We start from the raw sequence: 20,556 nt of genomic DNA, 5'->3' as shown, positions 1-20,556 counted from the left end.
GTTGACAAAAAGCAATAGTTAGTGTGTGTAAATGTCATAAAGAGTTGACATAATGTAATGAAAAGTTGACATAACGCAACAGTTGTGTGTGTAAATGTCATAAAGAAGTGACATAATGTAATGGAAAGTTGACATAATGCAACAGTTGTGTGTGTAAATGTCATAAAGAGTTGACATAATGTAATGGAAAGTTGACATAACGCAATAGTAGTGTGTGTAAATGTCATAAAGAGTTGACATAATGTAATGGAAAGTTGACATAACACTATAGTAGTGTGTTTAAATGTCATAAAGAGTTGATATAATGTAATGGAAAGTTGAAATAATGCAACAGTTGTGTGTGTAAATGTCATAAAGAGTTGACATAATGTAATGGAAAGTTGACATAATGCTATAGTAGTGTGTAAATGTCATAAAGAGTTGACATAATGTAATGGAAAGTTGACATAATGCAACAGTTGTGTGTGTAAATGTCATAAAGAGTTGACATAATGTAATGGAAAGTTGACATAACGCTTAGTAGTGTGTGTAAATGTCATAAAGAGTTGACATAATGTAATGGAAAGTTGACATAATGCAACAGTTGTGTGTGTAAATGTCATAAAGAGTTGACATAATGTAATGGAAAGTTGACATAATGCAACAGTTGTGTGTGTAAATGTCATAAAGAGTTGACATAATGTAATGGAAAGTTTACATAACGCAATAGTAGTGTGTGTAAATGTCATAAAGAGTTGACATAATGTAATGGAAAGTTGACATAACGCTGTAGTAGTGTGTGTAAATGTCATAAAGAGTTGATATAATGTAATGGAAAGTTGAAATAATGCAATAGTAGTGTGTGTAAATGTCATAAAGAGTTGACATAATGTAATGGAAAGTTGACATAACACTATAGTAGTGTGTGTAAATGTCATTAAGAGTTGATATAATGTAATGGAAAGTTGAAATAATGCAATAGCAGTGTGTGTAAATGTCATAAAGAGTTGACATAATGTAATGGAAAGTTGACACAATGAAATTGTAGTGTTCTGCTATAAGGCAGTGACGGCGTTCCATAAACTCTGCATTATGCTCTTTGCATGTTATAATTATATCAATTAAATGATCTGTCACAGATGGGGGTCAGAAACCTTGTACATGTAATGTCTATATGATTGAAAAAGATGGAAAAAATTTCATACTTGTGACTTTTTTTTTAATGAGACCAAAAAAAAGCATTTATTTAAATAAAGATGGTGGACCTTGTCATAATTCTATTCTTTCAATACAAATATACAGACAATTGTGAATGAAAAACATTTGTTGATATACCTTTTCAATCAAGATTCAAGCAAAAGGCTCAGAATATTTAATTTGAGTTGATGAATTTTAGGTCCAGTAATCAACTTTCATGGTCTAATATACAAATTGGTCATAGTCTTAATAATTTCTGACATGCTGTATATCTGAATCTGCAATTGTACATGTATATCCATAGTTTTTACAGTAATGGTTATATATTCATTAATTAATGATAAAGATATGTCATAAAATCTATCTCTAACAATTTCCCTTTTTTTTCCAGATTATAATGAAATCCAGACTTTTATAACCAATGGTACCCTCTCAAAGTTAGCTGACCGATGGCAGGATGTAAGTAATATTACTGATTAAAAATTTATTAACTATTAAATTAAGGAGGAAAACTTTAGTTTAGTTGAGGGATTTACTATTACAATTAAACTCCACTATAATGAAGTCACTCAGACCCATGAAATTACTTTTTGCTATATCTGTAATTCATTATATCCATAAAGGAATTCATGAAATTTACGTATCTAGGTTGTTTATGGTGTATTTTGTTGCCATGGCAATGGAAATAATATTTGTATAATCATTTTTTGAAACTACACAATAACGGCTTTCTGAACATATTTACATTCATTGGTATATACAAAGATTTCAAGAAATATCCTTAAAAATGCATTGAAATCTTGATATCAATTTCTCTAGAAATGCTTAAAATCTTTGCCATGAAAGGGGATAAAGAATGATAATCTAGATTGTTATTTTCTTTTTTTTTTCCAGATGGTGTCAGTATTTGGTGGCTACGCAGCCTGTATTGTGTTTGGGTTGCTGTTTGCCATCTTTATGCCCATCATCGGTCTCTTCTTCTGTTGCTGCTATTGTTGCTGCAAAAGATGCGGGAAAGCACGAGAAAAATCAGATCCAAAATCAGCTGGTTGCAAACGTGCAACATTTTGTCTCTTTTTAGCAATTTTTGCAACAATGATGCTGTAAGTTTTTTTTATACCCCACACAACAAGTTGCGTAAGGTATAATGTTTTTGACCCGTCCGTCAGTCAGTCCTGTTTTTTTGTCAGCGCAACTCCTCATAAACCGCTGCACAGAATTTCGTCAAACTTTGCAGATATTTAGGACACAATGTGTAAATGTGCATTCTGTAAATCACTATTTATTTGCGAGAACTTTATTTTCGCATAATTACGCGAGATGGAATTGCTCACGAAAATTTCAATCTCGTGTATAATAGAATTCCTTAAGATTATATAGAGCAATGACTACAATTTGTGAAAATTTTGTCTCGCTTATAAAGAGTCAATGACTATCTTGCGAAAATAAGGTGTCGCGAAAATTAAGTGATCTACAGTATTACCAGGAAATTCTGATTCCTTTATTATTTTCCTGGAATTTCCGCACCTTTCAACTTAGATTTTTGGTCATACCTTGAATATAGAGATGAACAGTTGTCAGTGCAACTCCTCATAAAACACTGCACAAAATTTGGTCAAACTTTGAAGATATTTAGGACACAATGTGTAGATGTGCATATTATCAAGAAATTCTGATTCCTTTATTTTTTCGGGATTTTCAGCACTTCGAGTTTTAGGGGAGCATGGGGTATGTTTCTTAGGGGTAAAAGCATCGAAATATATTTTTTAGATTGTCAGTGTAGTTAGTTTTATTTTTAAAGTCATCCAGATCAAAAAGTTTTTCTTAAATTCTGATTTTCAAATAATGGGTTATTTATTATTATTTCAATATTTTTAAACAGGACTGGTGCTATTGTGGCCATTATTTCAAATGAAGTCCTTCATACCAAGTTACAGAACTCAGACCAGCGAGGTCCTGTACAATATATGAAATCAGGATTGTCAGAATTAGCAGATTACGCAGCACAGACCACAAAGGTAAAGTTATTTAGTTCACCATCTTAAAATCATCTTGAAATTAGGATTATCTGAATTAGCACTTTATGCAAGAATATATAAAGTATAAATAAAATCAGAAGGTAATTTATAGGGATGGGTATCGCCAAAAATTTCAGATTGCAATATATCAGGTTTTTTTCCCCTAAATATCACAATCATGTCATGATATTTTCACAAGCACTTTTCACAATGATTTTTAATGAATTGTCATTATTTTTCTGAGAAATATGCTAGAAAAACAAAATTTCAATTTTTTGAAATTTTTATGTACCCAACATTAATCATGTTTGGATGGTAAGGTGTCATTCTTTTCGCCGTTTACATTTTTTAAACTTTCTATAATTGTAATTTGAAAGATTGAACAAATTAATGAATAATTTCTTGACTTTATAATATGTACCTAAATACCTGTATTTAGGTCTCCGTATCACGATACGTCATAATCACGCAACAAAAAATTGCGATATACCGATAAAATTGCACATCCCTAGTAATTTATCTAACTTAGAAAAAAGTAGCAAATGTTTAACTTTATGATTTTGTGCTGGTCACAATTCATAAGCTATGCTTTTATTTGCTTCTTTAGGACCTGAACAGTAAAACAACAATTGAAGTTACAAGCACTGTGAACCGGATTGTGGCAACAATTAAAGGTGACGTATGATAAACTATATACAGCAAAACATGCTTAAAACATGGTGCTGGGAATGAACTATTTTGCTTTGTTATAAACATAATTCATTACTGTAACAGTATATCTTTGGATATATATGTAATATTTTAATGCCATTGGGAACAAAAAAATCCCTTGTTATATGCATCAATTCATTATAAGTGTGTTCCCCATTAGCATGTTTTGCTATAATTTGTTGGCAAGATCATGGTAAAAATTTTATTCTTTGCTTACAGTAACATCTTAAACTATCAGCTACCTAACATGGAGGTATTTATGATAAATTTTGTTATGGTCATTGCTTTGTCATTCTGTCTAATCTTGATTATTAATGAACATATTTTAGAGTCAGCAAACACAACAGTAGAAGAAGTTTTAAAGTTGATCAATGCAGACTCCCTGTTAAACCAGACAGAGGGCCTAGGAAAAGGTGAGTATGTTTGCTGGTTAAATTTTAATTTCCAAGAAACATTTAGTTAAATTCTTGTGCTCTAAGCTATCTAATTCTTTGACTTTGATGGACTGCAATTTTAAAATTACTTAAATTTTGCAGAATTATTATCGACTAAACATCTCAGTAAAATGAACATATTTAAAACATAAAGTTTATTCTAAAAATTTAAATGATTGCATCACAAATAGGCAAGCTTACAAAAATGGATACAGCATCTTTGGTCAAACAAACACACACACACACACACACACACACAAAATTGCTGAATAAATTCTGTATTTACAGAGATAATACCAATTTAAAAAGAACATGCTTTGTATTTTCACTCTTGTGACATGACCCGGCGAGTTTTCCTTTGAAGTAAAGCATACTGTAACTGCGATACAAAACACTTTTTGTGGGCGTTTCTTATGCAAATGAGCAGAAACTGTACTGTATCTGAAAAATATCAACGATCCCTGGGGGTAGATTTATAATCAACCAACACCTATGTGCGTCATTTGGTTACTTGTTGATGAATTAAAAACCATATGTATACAAGTTTAGAAAAAAAAATTTAAGAAAGCGAAAGAGAAAAAAACTCAAAGGTGGGATGGGGGCACCAGTGAGTGTTGTATCCCCGTTTGGTTACTCTACATTTTAATGAAAACGTGAAGTAAAATACCCCCCCCCCCTTCCTTTCATCTGCTTATTTCAATTTTGTATATGACCACCGGTGGAGGACATTGTCGGACATTTCTCTCAGAATCTACGATCTCCCGAAGCATTTTTGTTTCAAAAATATTCCCACATGATTCTTATATATCAAAATGTTTTGCATTAAATCGTAGCTTAAACTGAAAAAAAATGTCATCAAAAGATCAGCAAGAGCTGCAGAGAGAAAAAAAAACCCTGCGCAATTAAATCTAAATAAAGTTTTTGGAAAACAAATTAATTTATGCATCTCTTAAATGAATTTAAAATGATAGATACCTGCACGTCCATCTCGCTTGGCATTTCAGTTGAAAATGCTTAAAATGGGATACTCAATCAACTTTCTGCAAAATCATTTGATTGGCTGGGAGGTATACACCCAAATACGCATGTAAATTAGTGAGGTCCTTAGAAAGGTCATGTCACAAGTCATTTAGAATACTCGTTTCTTACTGTATCAGAGATACAGGGCGGGGCCCGGCTCGAGCTATCGCTCTCGCCTCAAGCCCCGCCCTGTATCTCTGATACAGTAAGAAACTCGTACTCTAAATAATACTTAGTGAAGATTAAAAATATTTTTTGTAGATGCAACCAATGTATTTAATGCCCTAGTTGATGTAACCAGAACCTTAACAGACCTGAGGGATTATAAAAAGAATGTCCTGGATGTAAAAGTCACAGATATCAATACTAACATAAGTAATTCATGTACAAGTAAAGGTGTTAGTGCTTCTAGTTGTCCAACACTGCAGGGAGTCAACCAGAATTTTACGGCGGTAATTTAGTTTATTTTCTTAGATATGTATTCCTAACAGGTGATTTGTGCCCTAAATTCCAGTTGATAAGGAAATTATACTTTGATCTTTATATATATATATATATATGCATTCATTAAAAAAAAAAAAAGAAATCACATTTTAAATATTTTTTTTTTACTTTTCTCTATTCATAAAAAGCAAAGTGTTTATATTTTAATTTTTGAAAATCAAATTAATATATGATATTATCCCCCTATTTATTGTTGATTTCCTTGATGTATGGTCCTGCTCCATATCTAAGTGATACATGCTTATATACTTATAATATATTATATGTAACTAAGTTGAGTAATACAGATTTTATTAGCTCTTCTGAGCTAAAGGCTCAAAGAGCTAATGATATGGCCATTTGTGTGGCATGCATAAACTTGAGTCATAACGCAAGAACCCCTTGGCCAATCATTGTCAAATTTGTCACGGGTATCCTTGGCACAAGGGCCACCATTTGTACTAAAACTAGGGGTGGGACCCTATAACAAGGGTACATAAACAAGAAAATGAAATCAAAAGTACTCGATGCTAAAAAAAAAACCTTCCTCTCCAGAACCACCGGGCAAATTTTCACCAAACTTACATACAAGGATATGTTGAAGATTAAAAATTATTCAAGGCATGACCCTGGGGCAAAGGGCGTGGTCTCAAGGTCACTTCAAAGTTGACCAAAATTTACACTTAATAAAAACTTAATTTTGCTTCCTAGAAAGACTAGGATCATCAAATCTTGTAAGTTGATGCATCTTAGGACTTCACATTATATTAACACAAAAGAAGGTCACAGTGACCTACTTTTTAAATTTTATGGGCTTTCTTTTTCAAATTGATTAGGAGGCATATTTTGGACACTTTAAGGCCTATGATCATCAAACTTTGTCAGTTGATGCATCTTGGGTCCTTGAAATAAGTCAACTTAAAAGTAGGTCACCGTGACCTACCGGTACTTTTTTAATTTTATGGCTATAATCTTTTCTTTAACATTTAATCCCATTGATTATCTCCGGTACTTATTGGCTTACAATCATCAATCTTCAATTAATGCATCTTGAGTCCTCAGAAAACTTCAAATCAAAAAAGTAGGTCACCGTGACCTACTTATGGTACTTTATACCTATACTAGGGGTGGGACGATATACCGATACACCGATACACCGATACATATCGATATTTTCCTCTAAGATACGGTTTACGATACAAGCATTCAAATATCGGTACGAAACGATACACGAACGACCTATCAAAAACTTGAAAATGAAAGTACCTGTCCTTGAAAAATGGCGGCTTGTACGAGCGAAAAGATGATGTTGATATTGAAAACACACTTTAGAACTAATAAGTCGTTGGTTAGGGGTAAAACGTTTTCACTTTTAAGCAGCCTCGGAAGATTGGCCAGAAGATTGGACAAGAAAAGTTCAGTATGTAACATGTGTAATGCGTGCTATACACAGAAAATATCGTTTCCAGAACATTTGACATTATTAATTGTTAGTCCATCTTGTACTTTTTTTTTGTAATCTCAACTTGGCTACAGACTTTTAGCAATGAATTAATAAAAATGTAAATGTGATCGATGTTTTTTAAATGAATTGTTAGTCAGTGTTTTCTGATAAACTACACAACTATTTGTAAACAACTTCTGAATACTGTAAATCACTTTTTATTCACGAGAACTTTATATTCGCGTAATTACGCGATACGGTATACTCGCGAAAATTTCATTCTCGCGTATAATAGAATTCCTTAAGATTATGTAGAGCAACAAACACAATTCGTGAAAATTTTGTCTCGCTGATAAAGAGTCAATGACTATCTCGCGAAAATAAGGTGTCGCGAAAATTAAGTGATCTACAGTAGTAATTTGGTAATGATAGTATGTACATGTATTATTGTTTTTGTAAAGCTTCAGTCAACGAAATTGATGAATTCAAGTATTAATTTCAAAGGAAACATGATCTGATATAGAAAATTTGTTGATTTAATGTCAAGACAAAAAAAAAGAAATAAAATACTAATTCTTTTGAGTGATTTTAAAATTTCTCATAATATCGAGATATGTATCGTATCGTGCCAATATATCGAGATACGTATCGTATCGCAAGAAGTGTGTATCGTCCCACCCCTAACCTATACTGAAATATCTTCAGTCCTAACTGGCTAAGAATCTTGGGATACTTAGAGTTAGAGGCTTCAAATAGAAGTGATAGATTGTACAATTTATCAGAAGAGGATTTAAGGCCCTTGGGCCTCTTGTTGTTCTTAGCTCACACATTTTTGTGCAAATTGAAATACATGTAATAGTACTGCTAAATTCAGACTCTTTGAATTAAGAGTTACACTTCTGTAAATTTGCCTCAAGCCATGTACACTTTATGCAAATATGACTTGAATCTTTAAATGGTGTCTTCTAGCTATTCCCACTTTTTAAAAATCTCAATCCCACCTATTCCCACTTGCAAATAACAATAAATGTTTAGATAGTTAATTTGTTTTTACAGTAATAGACTTAATATGTCCCCTCTTAGATTTATCAGTATTCTGTACATTTTAAGACGGAAAATAACAAATACATTTATGAAAAATATGAACTACTTAAAAATTAATCTATGGATTTGAGAAAATAACAAAGAAAAAGTCTTACAAGAATAAGCACTTTCATATCTTGATTCTAGAACATAAAATAAATAGATTTATTGGAGGAAAAACATCGAGAATGCTGGATTTTAAAATGAACATTGTGAAAAATGATTTAATTCACCTACTTTTCTTTAAAATATTATTTTAAAAAAAGTCTGATTCAAAATTCTAAAAAGTAAATATACCAGTTCTCTATTCCAACAGGTATTCATTAATAATTGTTGATAATTGTTTACAAAGTAGTTACGTTTTCATAGTTAATTATTTGTTTAGGCAAAAATTCCACCTATTCCCACATGAAATCTTACCTTTTCCTACCTAATTTTCAAAAAGTGGGAATAGGTAGAATGAACCCTTTAAATCATGTTTTGTAAAAAATTGTTTAATGTAAGAAAAATTATGTTTTTACAGTTGACAGATCTGGACAAAGAATTAAAAAAAGTGAACGAGTCACTTAACATAACATCTTTAACCAGTCAGGTATTTTCAGACAAATTGCATTACATTGTCCATATTGTTAGATATTTTAGAATAAGTTTTATTAAAGTGTTATTATCAGTGATATTTTGTACATTGTATTTACATGTAGGTCATTGCGATACCATACCAATATTTTTCCTCCTCTTTTCAAATACATGTACTTGTAATCTTTCATTTACCAGTAATTATGTGTAGCACTTAATATTAATTTGATATACATTTACAGTGTACCTTTTTTTATCGTTCATATATAGGCAAGAAATGAGTTTGACGGAGTTGTCCAAAAGGTCAAAGGTTCAATCAATGACTCAATAGCAGGTACATGTATTTATTTTTAAAATTGTAAAATATTGTTACATAAAGTTGAAAAGAATTGATACAAAATGTTGCTGTCCTGCTGTTACCTGTCTGAATCAGAATACACAGTACGACTTACATGTAAAAGGCCTATAACATACAGAGAAGAGCTTGTATTTATTAGTTTTGCTTTTCACTAATTACGAGGGTTGTTCGAAAAGTTTGAAGACAGATGCGATAAGATTATTACTTTTAAGTTTATGTCTACAAAATTTTTAAGGAACATAAAACAACACAAGTTAGAAAAATGTTGAAAATTTTAGCTCGATACCTTAAATATTTTCCAAATTATCATAAAATAAAAGGACATTGTTTGTTCACCCGGCAAAGTTGCCATCAGTTGCATGACGTCATTGTTTCTCAGTGTCCACATTCTTTACCTTAGACATTATCTTGATGAGATTCCTTGGAGTTAAGGAAAGATTTAAACTTGTCTTGTTTATATTATTTTAAAATGTCATGAATAGCTGATTTCAATGCATATAATATTGTATTAGATCTATTCATGGTGAAAGATTCTTAATTATAACAGCATATTTGCTTGTTGGCGTTCCACATCTATCACACATGATCAATGTCAATTTTCTATGTGTCTGACAAACTTTGAACAACCTTACTACAAATCGACATTAACTTTTACATTTCTCGTCTTTCTAGTCTTTTTGGTATTTAAAAATAAGTACTTTGAATGCATTTTATTTTCAATGGCCCATTCTAATGCAATTGTTTTGTAAAACACTTTTTGATTGGCTAATGGACTGATGTTTGAAGCAGTAAAACGATCATTAATGAGCGTGAAAACTTTTTCATTGTGACGTCATAATAGAACAAAGCAAAAACACAGTGCTCCGTGACGTATTTCATGTACCAAATTCATCAAAATAAGATGTAAACAACAAACAAAATGCATGATTTGCATTAGAATGGGAATAACTAATCTTTTAATTTGGTATTTGCTAGTATTTCCGTTAATGCTGATTTAACAGTCGCAAACATCTGTTTTACTGGCTCTGCTTACGCGTCGCCGGTAAAACTCAGTTTGCGACGGTCAAATCAGTATTAACGTTCGCAAATACCAATTTAGAAGATAGTTATTCCCTAATTTAAATACCTGTATTTCCTAGGTTTATGCCAGTATTTCCATGGGATGAAACTTTATAGCATGTTAGAAAAAGAAACCCACCACCCTCTCTGCCGTTATTACAACTCATAAATCGTTTTGACATTTCATATAAATTTTACTATGAAATTTTATAGAACTTACAGAATGGGGCAAAAATTGCTAATTTTAATGTTTAATTGTTTAATATAACATGACTGAATTAATGTTATTTTTGGATGATAAGTGCTCATATAAAATAAAAGCTTTTTTCCAATTACACTCAGGTAGAAAAAAATGTAATCTTCAAGGTTGTGCCGCCTGGACATACCATTGCTTAAAAAGATATCAACAATTTATTAAAAAGGACAATTAATGATGTATAGTTTATTATATAAATAAAAAAGATGCTAATTAAATCTTAAAAAAATCATTGATGTATCTTAAGCAGTTTTAATTTTATGGCGCAAGTCCACAAACTTTTCAAACAACCTTAGTATGTATACACTAAAAAGTCTTAATGAGAAAATATAGAACAAAAAAATCACATTTATTTAAGAATATATGTACATATTCTGTTATGGGTCAGAATAACCCTAAATGCCAGCAAAGATCAATAACACAATTTAAACTTAACAATAATTTATTTACAGTAATATATAATAAGTATATGAAACATAAAGTAAAAACTTAGCAAGAATCTAAAAATACATACATCAGAGTGTCCGTTGCTGCACACAATGTCCCAGTGAAAATATATCCCAGTTGTATCTCAATGGTGCTCATACGACAAAAGTATATCTATGCATCGAATTGACAGGGTATTTATACAGTATTATAAATCTAGAATATTCTAGAAATTGTTAAAACATGATATATTACTGGAACAATCTGGACATACACAAAATTCAAGAATGTTCTAGAAAAAATGACCGAACATGTTGACCACTCTGGAATGTTCAAGAAACTTAATGTTACTAATGATATACATGATGAAACAATACAAATACAACACACCTCACAACAATATAGACAAGATACATATGCAACTTGTTAGCAGGGCTGCATACAAAAGCACCTAAACACTGATGAGATTAACATCTAGGCAAACCCAATAAGCATTATATTTCAAATGATGCAATCCCATGCAAATAACTAGATGGCCTAGTTGCCAGACTCTACTTACTGATTCCAATTTGAATGCAGCCTAGTTTGGATAAAAATGGTTAATATACTTCCTAGGATTAAAGTAGAAGCAGCATGTAAAAGAGCATTATTTTCAACCAGGGGGCAAATTTATTACTTTTAAAGAAATCATTTTGTGTTTCAATTATAGAGGCTTCTGATAAGGCAGAGAGTATAAAAACTACATTAGAAAATGAGATTTCCCAATTAACTGGAACAACTGAAAATTTTGTAAGTATAAATTATTCTTTATTGATGAATTAAAATTATTTTTAAGTGAAGAAAAATGATTGAATGCATGTGCTTACTCGTATATTATACATAAAAAAAAAAAATTTTCATTAAGGCTGATGACTTACGGAACACAACTTTCAAAGAAATTGACAAAATAGATGGATATCTAAAGGATTATGCTGATTATGTGTAAGTATCAACAGAAGAAATTCAGGTTGGGATTTTTTTTCTAAAAAGATCTGTTTGTTCGTTAATTCTGCATTTTAAGATTTTTCAATAGTATTTATGATGCTTTAGATGGTATGGAGGTATTGGCCTTCCCTGTGTCATCGTTTTGACATCAGTGCTGTACTACCTGGGGATCATGTTTGGTTTGTGTGGACAGAGACCTGGACATGGGGCACCCTGCTGTAACAGAGGAACTGGCTCCAACTTCTTAGTCAGGTTTGTGTTTGAAAGGATTGTTGTGTTAGTGCTATCATAAAGTCCCTTGTAAGCATATATAATGTCATTCACTTGCGTGTACATGAACATCTATGTTAGTGGTACAACAAAACTCTTTTCGTACGAACATGGCTATTGTGAATTTACGGATATAGCAAAGTCATCTTGGATCCCCAGCTATTTAAATTTAATGAATTTCTTTTATGGTTATAACGAATTACGGATATAGCAAATTAATTTCATACTGGTCCCGGTGACTTCTATCTTCTCATAATAAAGTTACAAAAAATTAAAAGTTTATTACATTTGAATCAATTACTAGCAATTTGTGGAAGCAAATTTTGGTTGATTGTTTTATAAATTCAAGTTCAATTGTTCATAGAGAATATTTCATGGACAAAAAAAAAAGGTCATTAATTTTTTACCTAGTACAGTATTAAAGTTGAGATAAATGAAGTTATGAGCAAGGGATACCCAAGAAAATTGAATTTCCCTGAAATACAATGATTCAACAGAATTCAGGACTCTTTAAGTTTTAAGTACCCAGTATATTGTACATTCATACTGTGAAATCACCAATTTTCATGGGGGTTTAATTTTTGTTGTATTTGAGATTTGGAGAGACTCTCCTATTCATGACCACCTCGAAATGTTAAATTTCAGTTGCATTACTATACTTAACACTTCTCCAACCACAAAATCAAATCCCCGCAAACCAACATTTCTTTCTCAAACGTAGAAAATTTCACCCCACAAAACTGTGTTTTTTCAGTATTTGAATTGTACCTTTTTACTCAACAATGAGTAAGATACCTTGATTAATAGAACTTTTTTTGTAATAGTGGAGTGGTTTGGACGTACCTTCTTTACTGGCTGGTGATGTATATAGTTCTGATCCTCTTCCTTATTGGGGGACCATTATATACAAATGTCTGCCGCAACTTAAATCAAGGGGTAGAGCATGTACAGGTTAGCATTGCTTAGAAATATTGGAAAATGTTCTTAGGAACATCTACAAATAATAATTTTTTTATACCTTAACTTCTGTAATGCATAATTTTACATTAGGGATCATTTCAATATATTCATCTGCCTTGACCTAACATGATTGTGTCAGTGTTGTACATGTATAGGCAGAAAATATACATGTAAGTTATATTTCAGGACTTTGAACCAATACTGAAAGATGTTGGGGTTGATGTGAAAAAGATGTTAAATTACAGCTCCTCTTCAAATTTTTCTATTGGAAATGCTTTAAAGTAAGTTCTTTTAGCAGTGAACATGAACAATGCAAAACTTTGATATTCATGTTCTCAGCACTTTTCTTCTAAACCCTGGAAAATATTGAGCTGATATTTGGTATGTAAGTGTATCTTTATGAGTTAAAGACCATTTCGTTCTGCTTCAGTGAGTTTTGAAGGAATTACAACTGTTTCAATATAAAAGGGTTTTCCGCAATTTTTTTTGAGTTGGCTCGCGTAGCGAGCTACTTCCTGTCGACATAGCTGTTTCAGAGCTGTAAAATTTTTCACGCATTCATCAAGGTGATCCATACGCCAAATATGATAGTTCTAGCAAAAAATGCTTTTGTTTGAGTGATTGTATAAACTTAAGAGGTAAAAACTGTATAAAATTTCATACTGTAACATTATTTTTGCCTCATACATGTATGCTTTTAAAAAAAATTTTGATTAAATACCTGTATGATGTAAAATTACTGCGTATGAATATATGTTCAAGCATGTTAGGCAGATCTAATCTTCCCATCTGAAGTTTATTTATAATTGACCTAGAATACTCCCTAACACAAACACCTGATGCTCTCATTAGCTGCAGCTAGTTGTTGTTGAAAATCTATTTTTAGAATCCAGATTTACTGTGGGAATCTTTAACCTAATTATCCCATAACACTGACCACTTCAGCTAATGTGCTGAAATTCATTATAGAATCCAGTCAAAATAATATGGAAGCCCATTAGTGCCAAACTGTATATATAAAGGAAAAGCAATATACACTTTATTTATGAACCGAACATGGATCAGACATATAATACCAGTATTCAATCTCTTAAGATGCAAAATAAACTGAATATATTAAGGTATGGTGCCCATATGTCTGAAAAGCTCAATTGACTCGAGCGAGTCAACTCGCAGGCCCTTCAGGCCTTTGATTCTAAACATGCACTTGCAGATATTGAGTTGAAATTCTGGTATGTGACTTATCCTTGATGATCAAGGCAAGGATCATGTTTGCTTTTCTTTCCAATGATTTTTAGCTCTTCTGAGCCAAAGGCTCAAAGAGCTAATGCTATGGACATTTGTGCGGTGTGCGTCGTGCGGTGTGCGTTAACTTTTTAGAATATGGGCCATAACTCAAGAACCCCTTGGCCAATCAGTGTCAAATTTGTCACAGGGTATCTTTGGCCCAAGGGCTACCATTTATACTAAAATAAGGGTTGGGACCCTAAAACAAGGGGAGATAATCAGGAAAACAAAACCAAAAGTACTGGTTGCAAAAAAATCTTCTTCTCCAGAACCACCAGGCAGATTTTCACCAAACTTACATACAATGATCAGGATATGTTGAAGATTAAAAATTGTTCAAGGCATGACCCTGGGGCAAAGGGCGTGGTCTCAAGGTCACTTCAAAGTTGACCTAAATTTACAATTAATGAAAATGTCTATATTTTGCTTACTATAAGGACTAGGATCATCAAATCTTGTAAGTAGATGCATCTTAGGACTTCACATCATGTTAATTCAAAAGTAGGTCACGGTGACCTACTTTTTAAATTTTGCGGGCATTTGTTTTCAAATTGATTTGAAGGCATATTTAGGACACTTTAAGGCCTATGATCATCAAACTTTGTCAGTTGATGCATCCTGGGTCCTTGAACAACGTCAACTTAAAAGTAGGTCACTGTGACCTACTTTTTGAACTTTATGACTTATCCTTTTTAAAACATTTCATCCCATTATTTCAGACACTGAGAGGTTTAGAATCATCAAATCTTGTAAGTTGCTGCATCTTGGGACCTTAAAACATATTTAAGTAAAAGTAGGTCACTGTGACCTACTTTTAGAATTTTGCAGGTATTTGTTTTCAAATTGTTTAAAAGGCATATTTTGATTACCATCAGACCAATGATCATCAAACTTGGTCAGCTGATGCATCTTGGGACTCTAAAAAATGTCGACCAAAATGTAGGTCACTGTGACCTACTTTCGACATTTTATGGCTATATTTCAGTATCTTAGGTATTTATTGGCTTAGAATCATCAAACTTTGTGAGTTGATGCATCTGGGGTTTCAGAGAGTGACGACCAAAAATTAGGTCACGGTGACCTACTTTCAATATTTATGGCTATATTTATGTATCTCTAGTACTTATCGGCTTAGAATCATCAAACTTTGTCAGTTGATGCATCTTGGGTTTTTGGAGAATGTCGACCAAAAAGTAGGTCACAGTGACCTACTTTTGACATTTAATGGCTATATTTATGTAATTTTGGTACTTATCGGTTTAGAATCATCAAACTTTGTTAGTTTATGCCTCTTGGGTTTTCAGAGAATGTCGACCAAAAAGTAGGTCACACTGACCTACTTTTGAATATCTCAGGTATTTATTGGCTTAGAATTATCAAACTTGGTCAGCAGATGCATCTTAGGCCTCTGATAAATGTCAACCAAAAAGTAGGTCACGATGACCTACTTTTGACATTTAATGGCTATATTTTAGTATCTCCAGTACTTATCTGCTTAGAATCATCAAACTTTGTCAGTTGATGCATCTTGGGTTATCGGAGAATGTCGACCAAAAAGTAGGTCACGATGACCTACTTTTGATATTTTATGGCTATATTTAAGTATTTCTGGTACTTATTGGCTTAGAATCATCAAACTTTGTTAGTTTATGCCTCTTGGGTTTTCAGAGAATGTCGAACAAAAAGTAGGTCACAGTGACATACTTTTGAATATCTCAGGTATTTATTGGCTTAGAATCATCAAACTTTGTTAGTTGATGCATCTTGGGTTTTCCAAGAATGTAGACCAAAAAGTAGGTCAAGGTGACCTACTTTTGAATATCTCAAATACATATTGGCTTAGAATCTTCAATCTTAGTTTGTCTATTAATGCAACTGAGTCCTCAGAAAACTTCAATCTTAAAGTAGGTCACCGTGACCTACTAATGGTTTTTTTTAATAGCTTTATAAAAATATCTTCAGTCCTAATTGGCTAAGAATCATTAAACTTTTTATCAGTTGATGCAACTTAGGTTTTAGGATACTTAGGGTTAGTGGCTTCAAATACAAGTGATAGGTTGTACAATTTATCAGAAGAGTGATTCAAGGCCCTTGGGCCTCTTGTTATTTTTACGGAATTATTGCAAACATCATTTTTTTATGGGAACCAGGTTACACTTGTCGGTAGGGGACTGATATAGCTAATGTAATACTCTCAGAATGTTTGTTCTATATGCATGTATTTTTTTTTATAAAAATCCTGATTCTAAGCACAATATGACAGTTTTTGTCATTGTACTGCGGTACAGCTGTATATTGGTAAAATTGTCCAGTCCTAATTGTATTTATATTTTTTTCAGGAATTGCAAAAATGATATGGGCCTTTACTCAGCAATTGCACTACAGGATAAATTTGATCTTGACAGTGTTTTAGATGTGAACGTAAGTATTTTTTTTTTAAAATATCTTTTGTTCATAATTTTGCCAAATCATTAAACATGTTTAAATTGTTATGCAGTGAATTTCATTTTTAGATCTGGCATTATTTTCATGTTTCTCGATGTCCAAGAATTTTTAACCCATCTGTACCTTGATCAAAAATATCTTTTGCTGTTAATCTGGTTTAAATGTGAATAATTTGACAATGTTTTAATTACTGTAGAAGTACATTTTTCCGCGTGGTATTAATTTACGCTATGTACGCGGTCACAAACTTTCCGTGGAAATTTATCCAAGTGTACTTAATAAAAATGCAAGGCATATAGTGACAGTCTAGGAAATCCGCGTAATTTTCTACATGCAGATTAAACAGAAATTGAGATTCCGCGGAATTATGACCCCGTGGAAAAAAATACGTCTACAGTAACTGAGATGGGTGAACTTAGCATGCAGGAAGACCACAACCTTCAGATATATAAAAATCATATTCAAATTGTGAATTTAGTCAAGTTCTAAATATTGATTTTTATAGAATCATGATAAACAAAAAGTTTTGAGGAAATTTTTTCGTTAACATTTATTCTTTTTTTTTTTTTAAAAAAACTATTATTTTGCATCCATTTGGTTCGAACCCTGACAATAAAAATCCTGAATTGCATTCTCTATTGAGACTAGCACGCTAACCACTACTCTACACAAGTCCCGATGAGGAGTGGCATTTACATTGTAAATCATGTTTGTGATATGACCACTGACTCAGTGGACTTCAAGTATTTCTCAAAAAGATACAAAAGTTAGGTCATATAATTATATTTTTAAAGTAAAGTGGGTCTTTGCAAAATATGTATGTTTGCATGCAAATTTTGAGGATTAAATTTAAAAGAAAATGGAGAGAAGACCCACTCATATCAAAATAAAAGTGTTATAGTGTTGAAAAATGACTCATTTTGTCCTCTTTCATGTGTATATAATATTTCATTGGCAAATAACTTTAATCTTCATGAGATTTGTGCAAGTTGTAGAGATTTTACATAAAGTATACTTTAATGTTAGATGAAATATTAATGAAAATTTTTATATAATTGAGATTTAATTTTCCCCCTTTATTAGCTCTTCTGAGCCAAAGGCTCAAAGAGCTAATGCTATGGCCATTTGTGCAGTGTGCGTTAACTTTTTAGAATATGGGCCATAACTCAAGAACCCCTTGGCCAATCAGTGTCAAATTTGTCACAGGGTATCCTTGGCCCAAGGGCTACCAATTATACTAAAATAAGGGTTGGGACCCTGAATCAAGGGGAGATAATCAGGAAAACAAAACAAAAAGTACTGGTTGCTAAAAAATCTTCTCCAGAACCACCAGGCAGATTTTCACCAAACTTACATACAAGGATCAGGATATGTTGAAGATTAAAAATTGTTCAAGGCATGACCCTGGGGCAAAGGGCGTGGTCTCAAGGTCACTTTAAAGTTGACCTAAATTTACAATTAATAAAAATGTTCATATTTTGCTTACTATAAGGACTAGGATCATCAAATCTTGTAAGTTGATGCATCTTAGGACTTCACATCATTTTAACTCAAAAGTAGGTCACGGTGACCTACTTTTTAAATTTTGCGGGCATTTGTTTTCAAATTGATTTAAAGGCATATTTTGGATACTTTAAGGCCTATGATCATCAAACTTAGTCAGTTGATGCATCTTGGGTCCTTGAACAACATCAACTTAAAAGTAGGTCACTGTGACCTACTTTTTGAACTTTATGACTTATCCTTTTCAAAACATTTAATCCCATTATTTCAGGCACTGAAAGGGTTAGAATCATCAAATCTTGTAAGTTGCTGCATCATGGGACCTTAAAACATATTTAAGAAAAAGTAGGTCACTGTGACCTACTTTTAGAATTTTGCAGGCATTTCTTTTCAAATTGTTTAAAAGGCATATTTTGATTACCTTTAAACCTATGATCATCAAACTTGGTCAGGAGATGCATCTTGGGAATCTGAAAAATGTCGACCAAAATGTAGGTCACGGTGACCTACTTTCGACATTTTATGGCTATATTTAAGTATCTTAGGTATTTATTGGCTTAGAATCATCAAACTTTGTCAGTTGATGCATCTTCGGTTTTCGGATAGTGACGACCAAAAATTAGGTCACAGTGACCTACTTTTGACATTTTATGGCTACATTTAAGTATCTCCGGCACTTATTGGCTTAGAATCATCAAACTTTGTCAGTTGATTCATCTTGGGTTTTCAGAGAATGTCAACCAAAAAGTAGGTCACAGTGACCAACTTTTGACATTTTATGGCTATATTTAAGTATCTCTTAGTACTTACTGGTTTAGAATCATCATACTTTGTCAGTTGATGCATCTTTGGTTTTCGGAGAATTTCAACCAAAAGTAGGTCATGGTGACCTACTTTTGAATATCTCAGGTATTTATTGGCTTAGAATTATCAAACTTGGTCAGCAGATGCATCTTGGGACTCTAAAAAATGTCAACAAAAATGTAGGTCACGATGACCTACTTTCGACATTTTATGGCTATATTTAAGTATTCTCCGGTACTTATTGGCTTAGAATCATCAAACTTTGTCAGTTGATGCATCTTGGGTTTTCGGAGAATGTCAACCAAAAAGTAGGTCACAGTGACCTACTTTTTGACATTTTATGGCTATATTTATGTATCTCTAGTACTTATCGATTTAGAATCATCATACTTTGTCAGTTGATGCATCTTAAATTTGCGGAGAATGTCGACCTAAAAAGTAGGTCATGACAAAGTTGATGCATCTTGGATTTGCGGAGAATGTCGACCTAAAAGTAGGTCATGGTGACCTACTTTTGAATATCTCAGGTATTTATTGGCTTAGAATTATCAAACTTGGTCAGCAGATGCATCTTGGGACTCTAAAAAATGTCAACCAAAATGTAGGTCACAATGACCTACTTTCAACATTTTATGGCTATATTTAAGTATCTCTGGTACTTATTACTTAAGAATCATCATACTTGGTCAGTTGATGCATCTTGGGTTTTCTGAGAATGTTGACCAAAGAGTAGGTCACAGTGACCTACTTTTGAATATCTCAGGTATTTATTGGCTTAGAATTATCAAACTTTGTCACTTGATGCATTTTGTGATTTCCAAGAATGTAGACCAAAAAGGAGTTCTAATTGGCTAAGAGTCATCAAACTTTGTCAGGTGATGCAACTTGGGTCTTTAATAGGATACTTAGGGTTAGAGGCTTTAAATACAAGTGATAGGTTGTACAATTTATCAGAAGAGCGATTCAAGGCCCTTGGGCCTCTTGTTTTTGTTGCGCTATGGGATTATCTTTCGTCATGTTTACCCATCTCCTTTTATCGCATTTTCAAAAGGTTATTATTTGAAGAAAATTTCATATCTTGGATTTTTAGACCAAGCAATCTTGAAATTTCTGTGATATTCATCGAGTATAAATTGAACATTTCTTTAGATTATAGAAATATCATGAACTTTCACTGTTCTATGTTCTTTTCAATATTACAGAATGTAATGGATGAAATTGACAAGTTTATGAATGGTGGAATCACCAATATACCAAAT

At 32.4% G+C, this 20,556-nt stretch overlaps 1 protein-coding gene across 1 annotated transcript; it reads left to right on the top strand.

Moving 5' to 3' along the window:
• Window positions 1-1,322: 1,322 nt before the first annotated feature.
• LOC134267665 (prominin-1-like) lies at window positions 1,323-20,550 on the top strand (the record flags this gene model as incomplete). The annotated part of the gene is made up of 15 exons (XM_062749877.1): window positions 1,323-1,635; window positions 2,071-2,279; window positions 3,059-3,194; window positions 3,802-3,868; window positions 4,235-4,318; window positions 5,621-5,811; window positions 8,893-8,961; window positions 9,216-9,279; window positions 11,754-11,833; window positions 11,949-12,025; window positions 12,134-12,280; window positions 13,123-13,249; window positions 13,445-13,539; window positions 16,885-16,966; window positions 20,500-20,550. Coding segments are annotated over exons 2-15 (1,479 nt in total), but the record flags the coding sequence as incomplete, so codon positions are not given.
• Window positions 20,551-20,556: the final 6 nt, after the last annotated feature.

The sequence above is a fragment of the Saccostrea cucullata genome, unplaced genomic scaffold, assembly GCF_032062105.1.
Source record: "Saccostrea cucullata isolate Sc308-1 unplaced genomic scaffold, CSIRO_AGI_Scuc_v1 ctg9031, whole genome shotgun sequence".
Taxonomy (NCBI): domain Eukaryota; kingdom Metazoa; phylum Mollusca; class Bivalvia; order Ostreida; family Ostreidae; genus Saccostrea; species Saccostrea cuccullata.
Note: the sequence above shows the minus strand (reverse complement) of the source record. Positions and strands in the feature narration are given on the sequence as shown.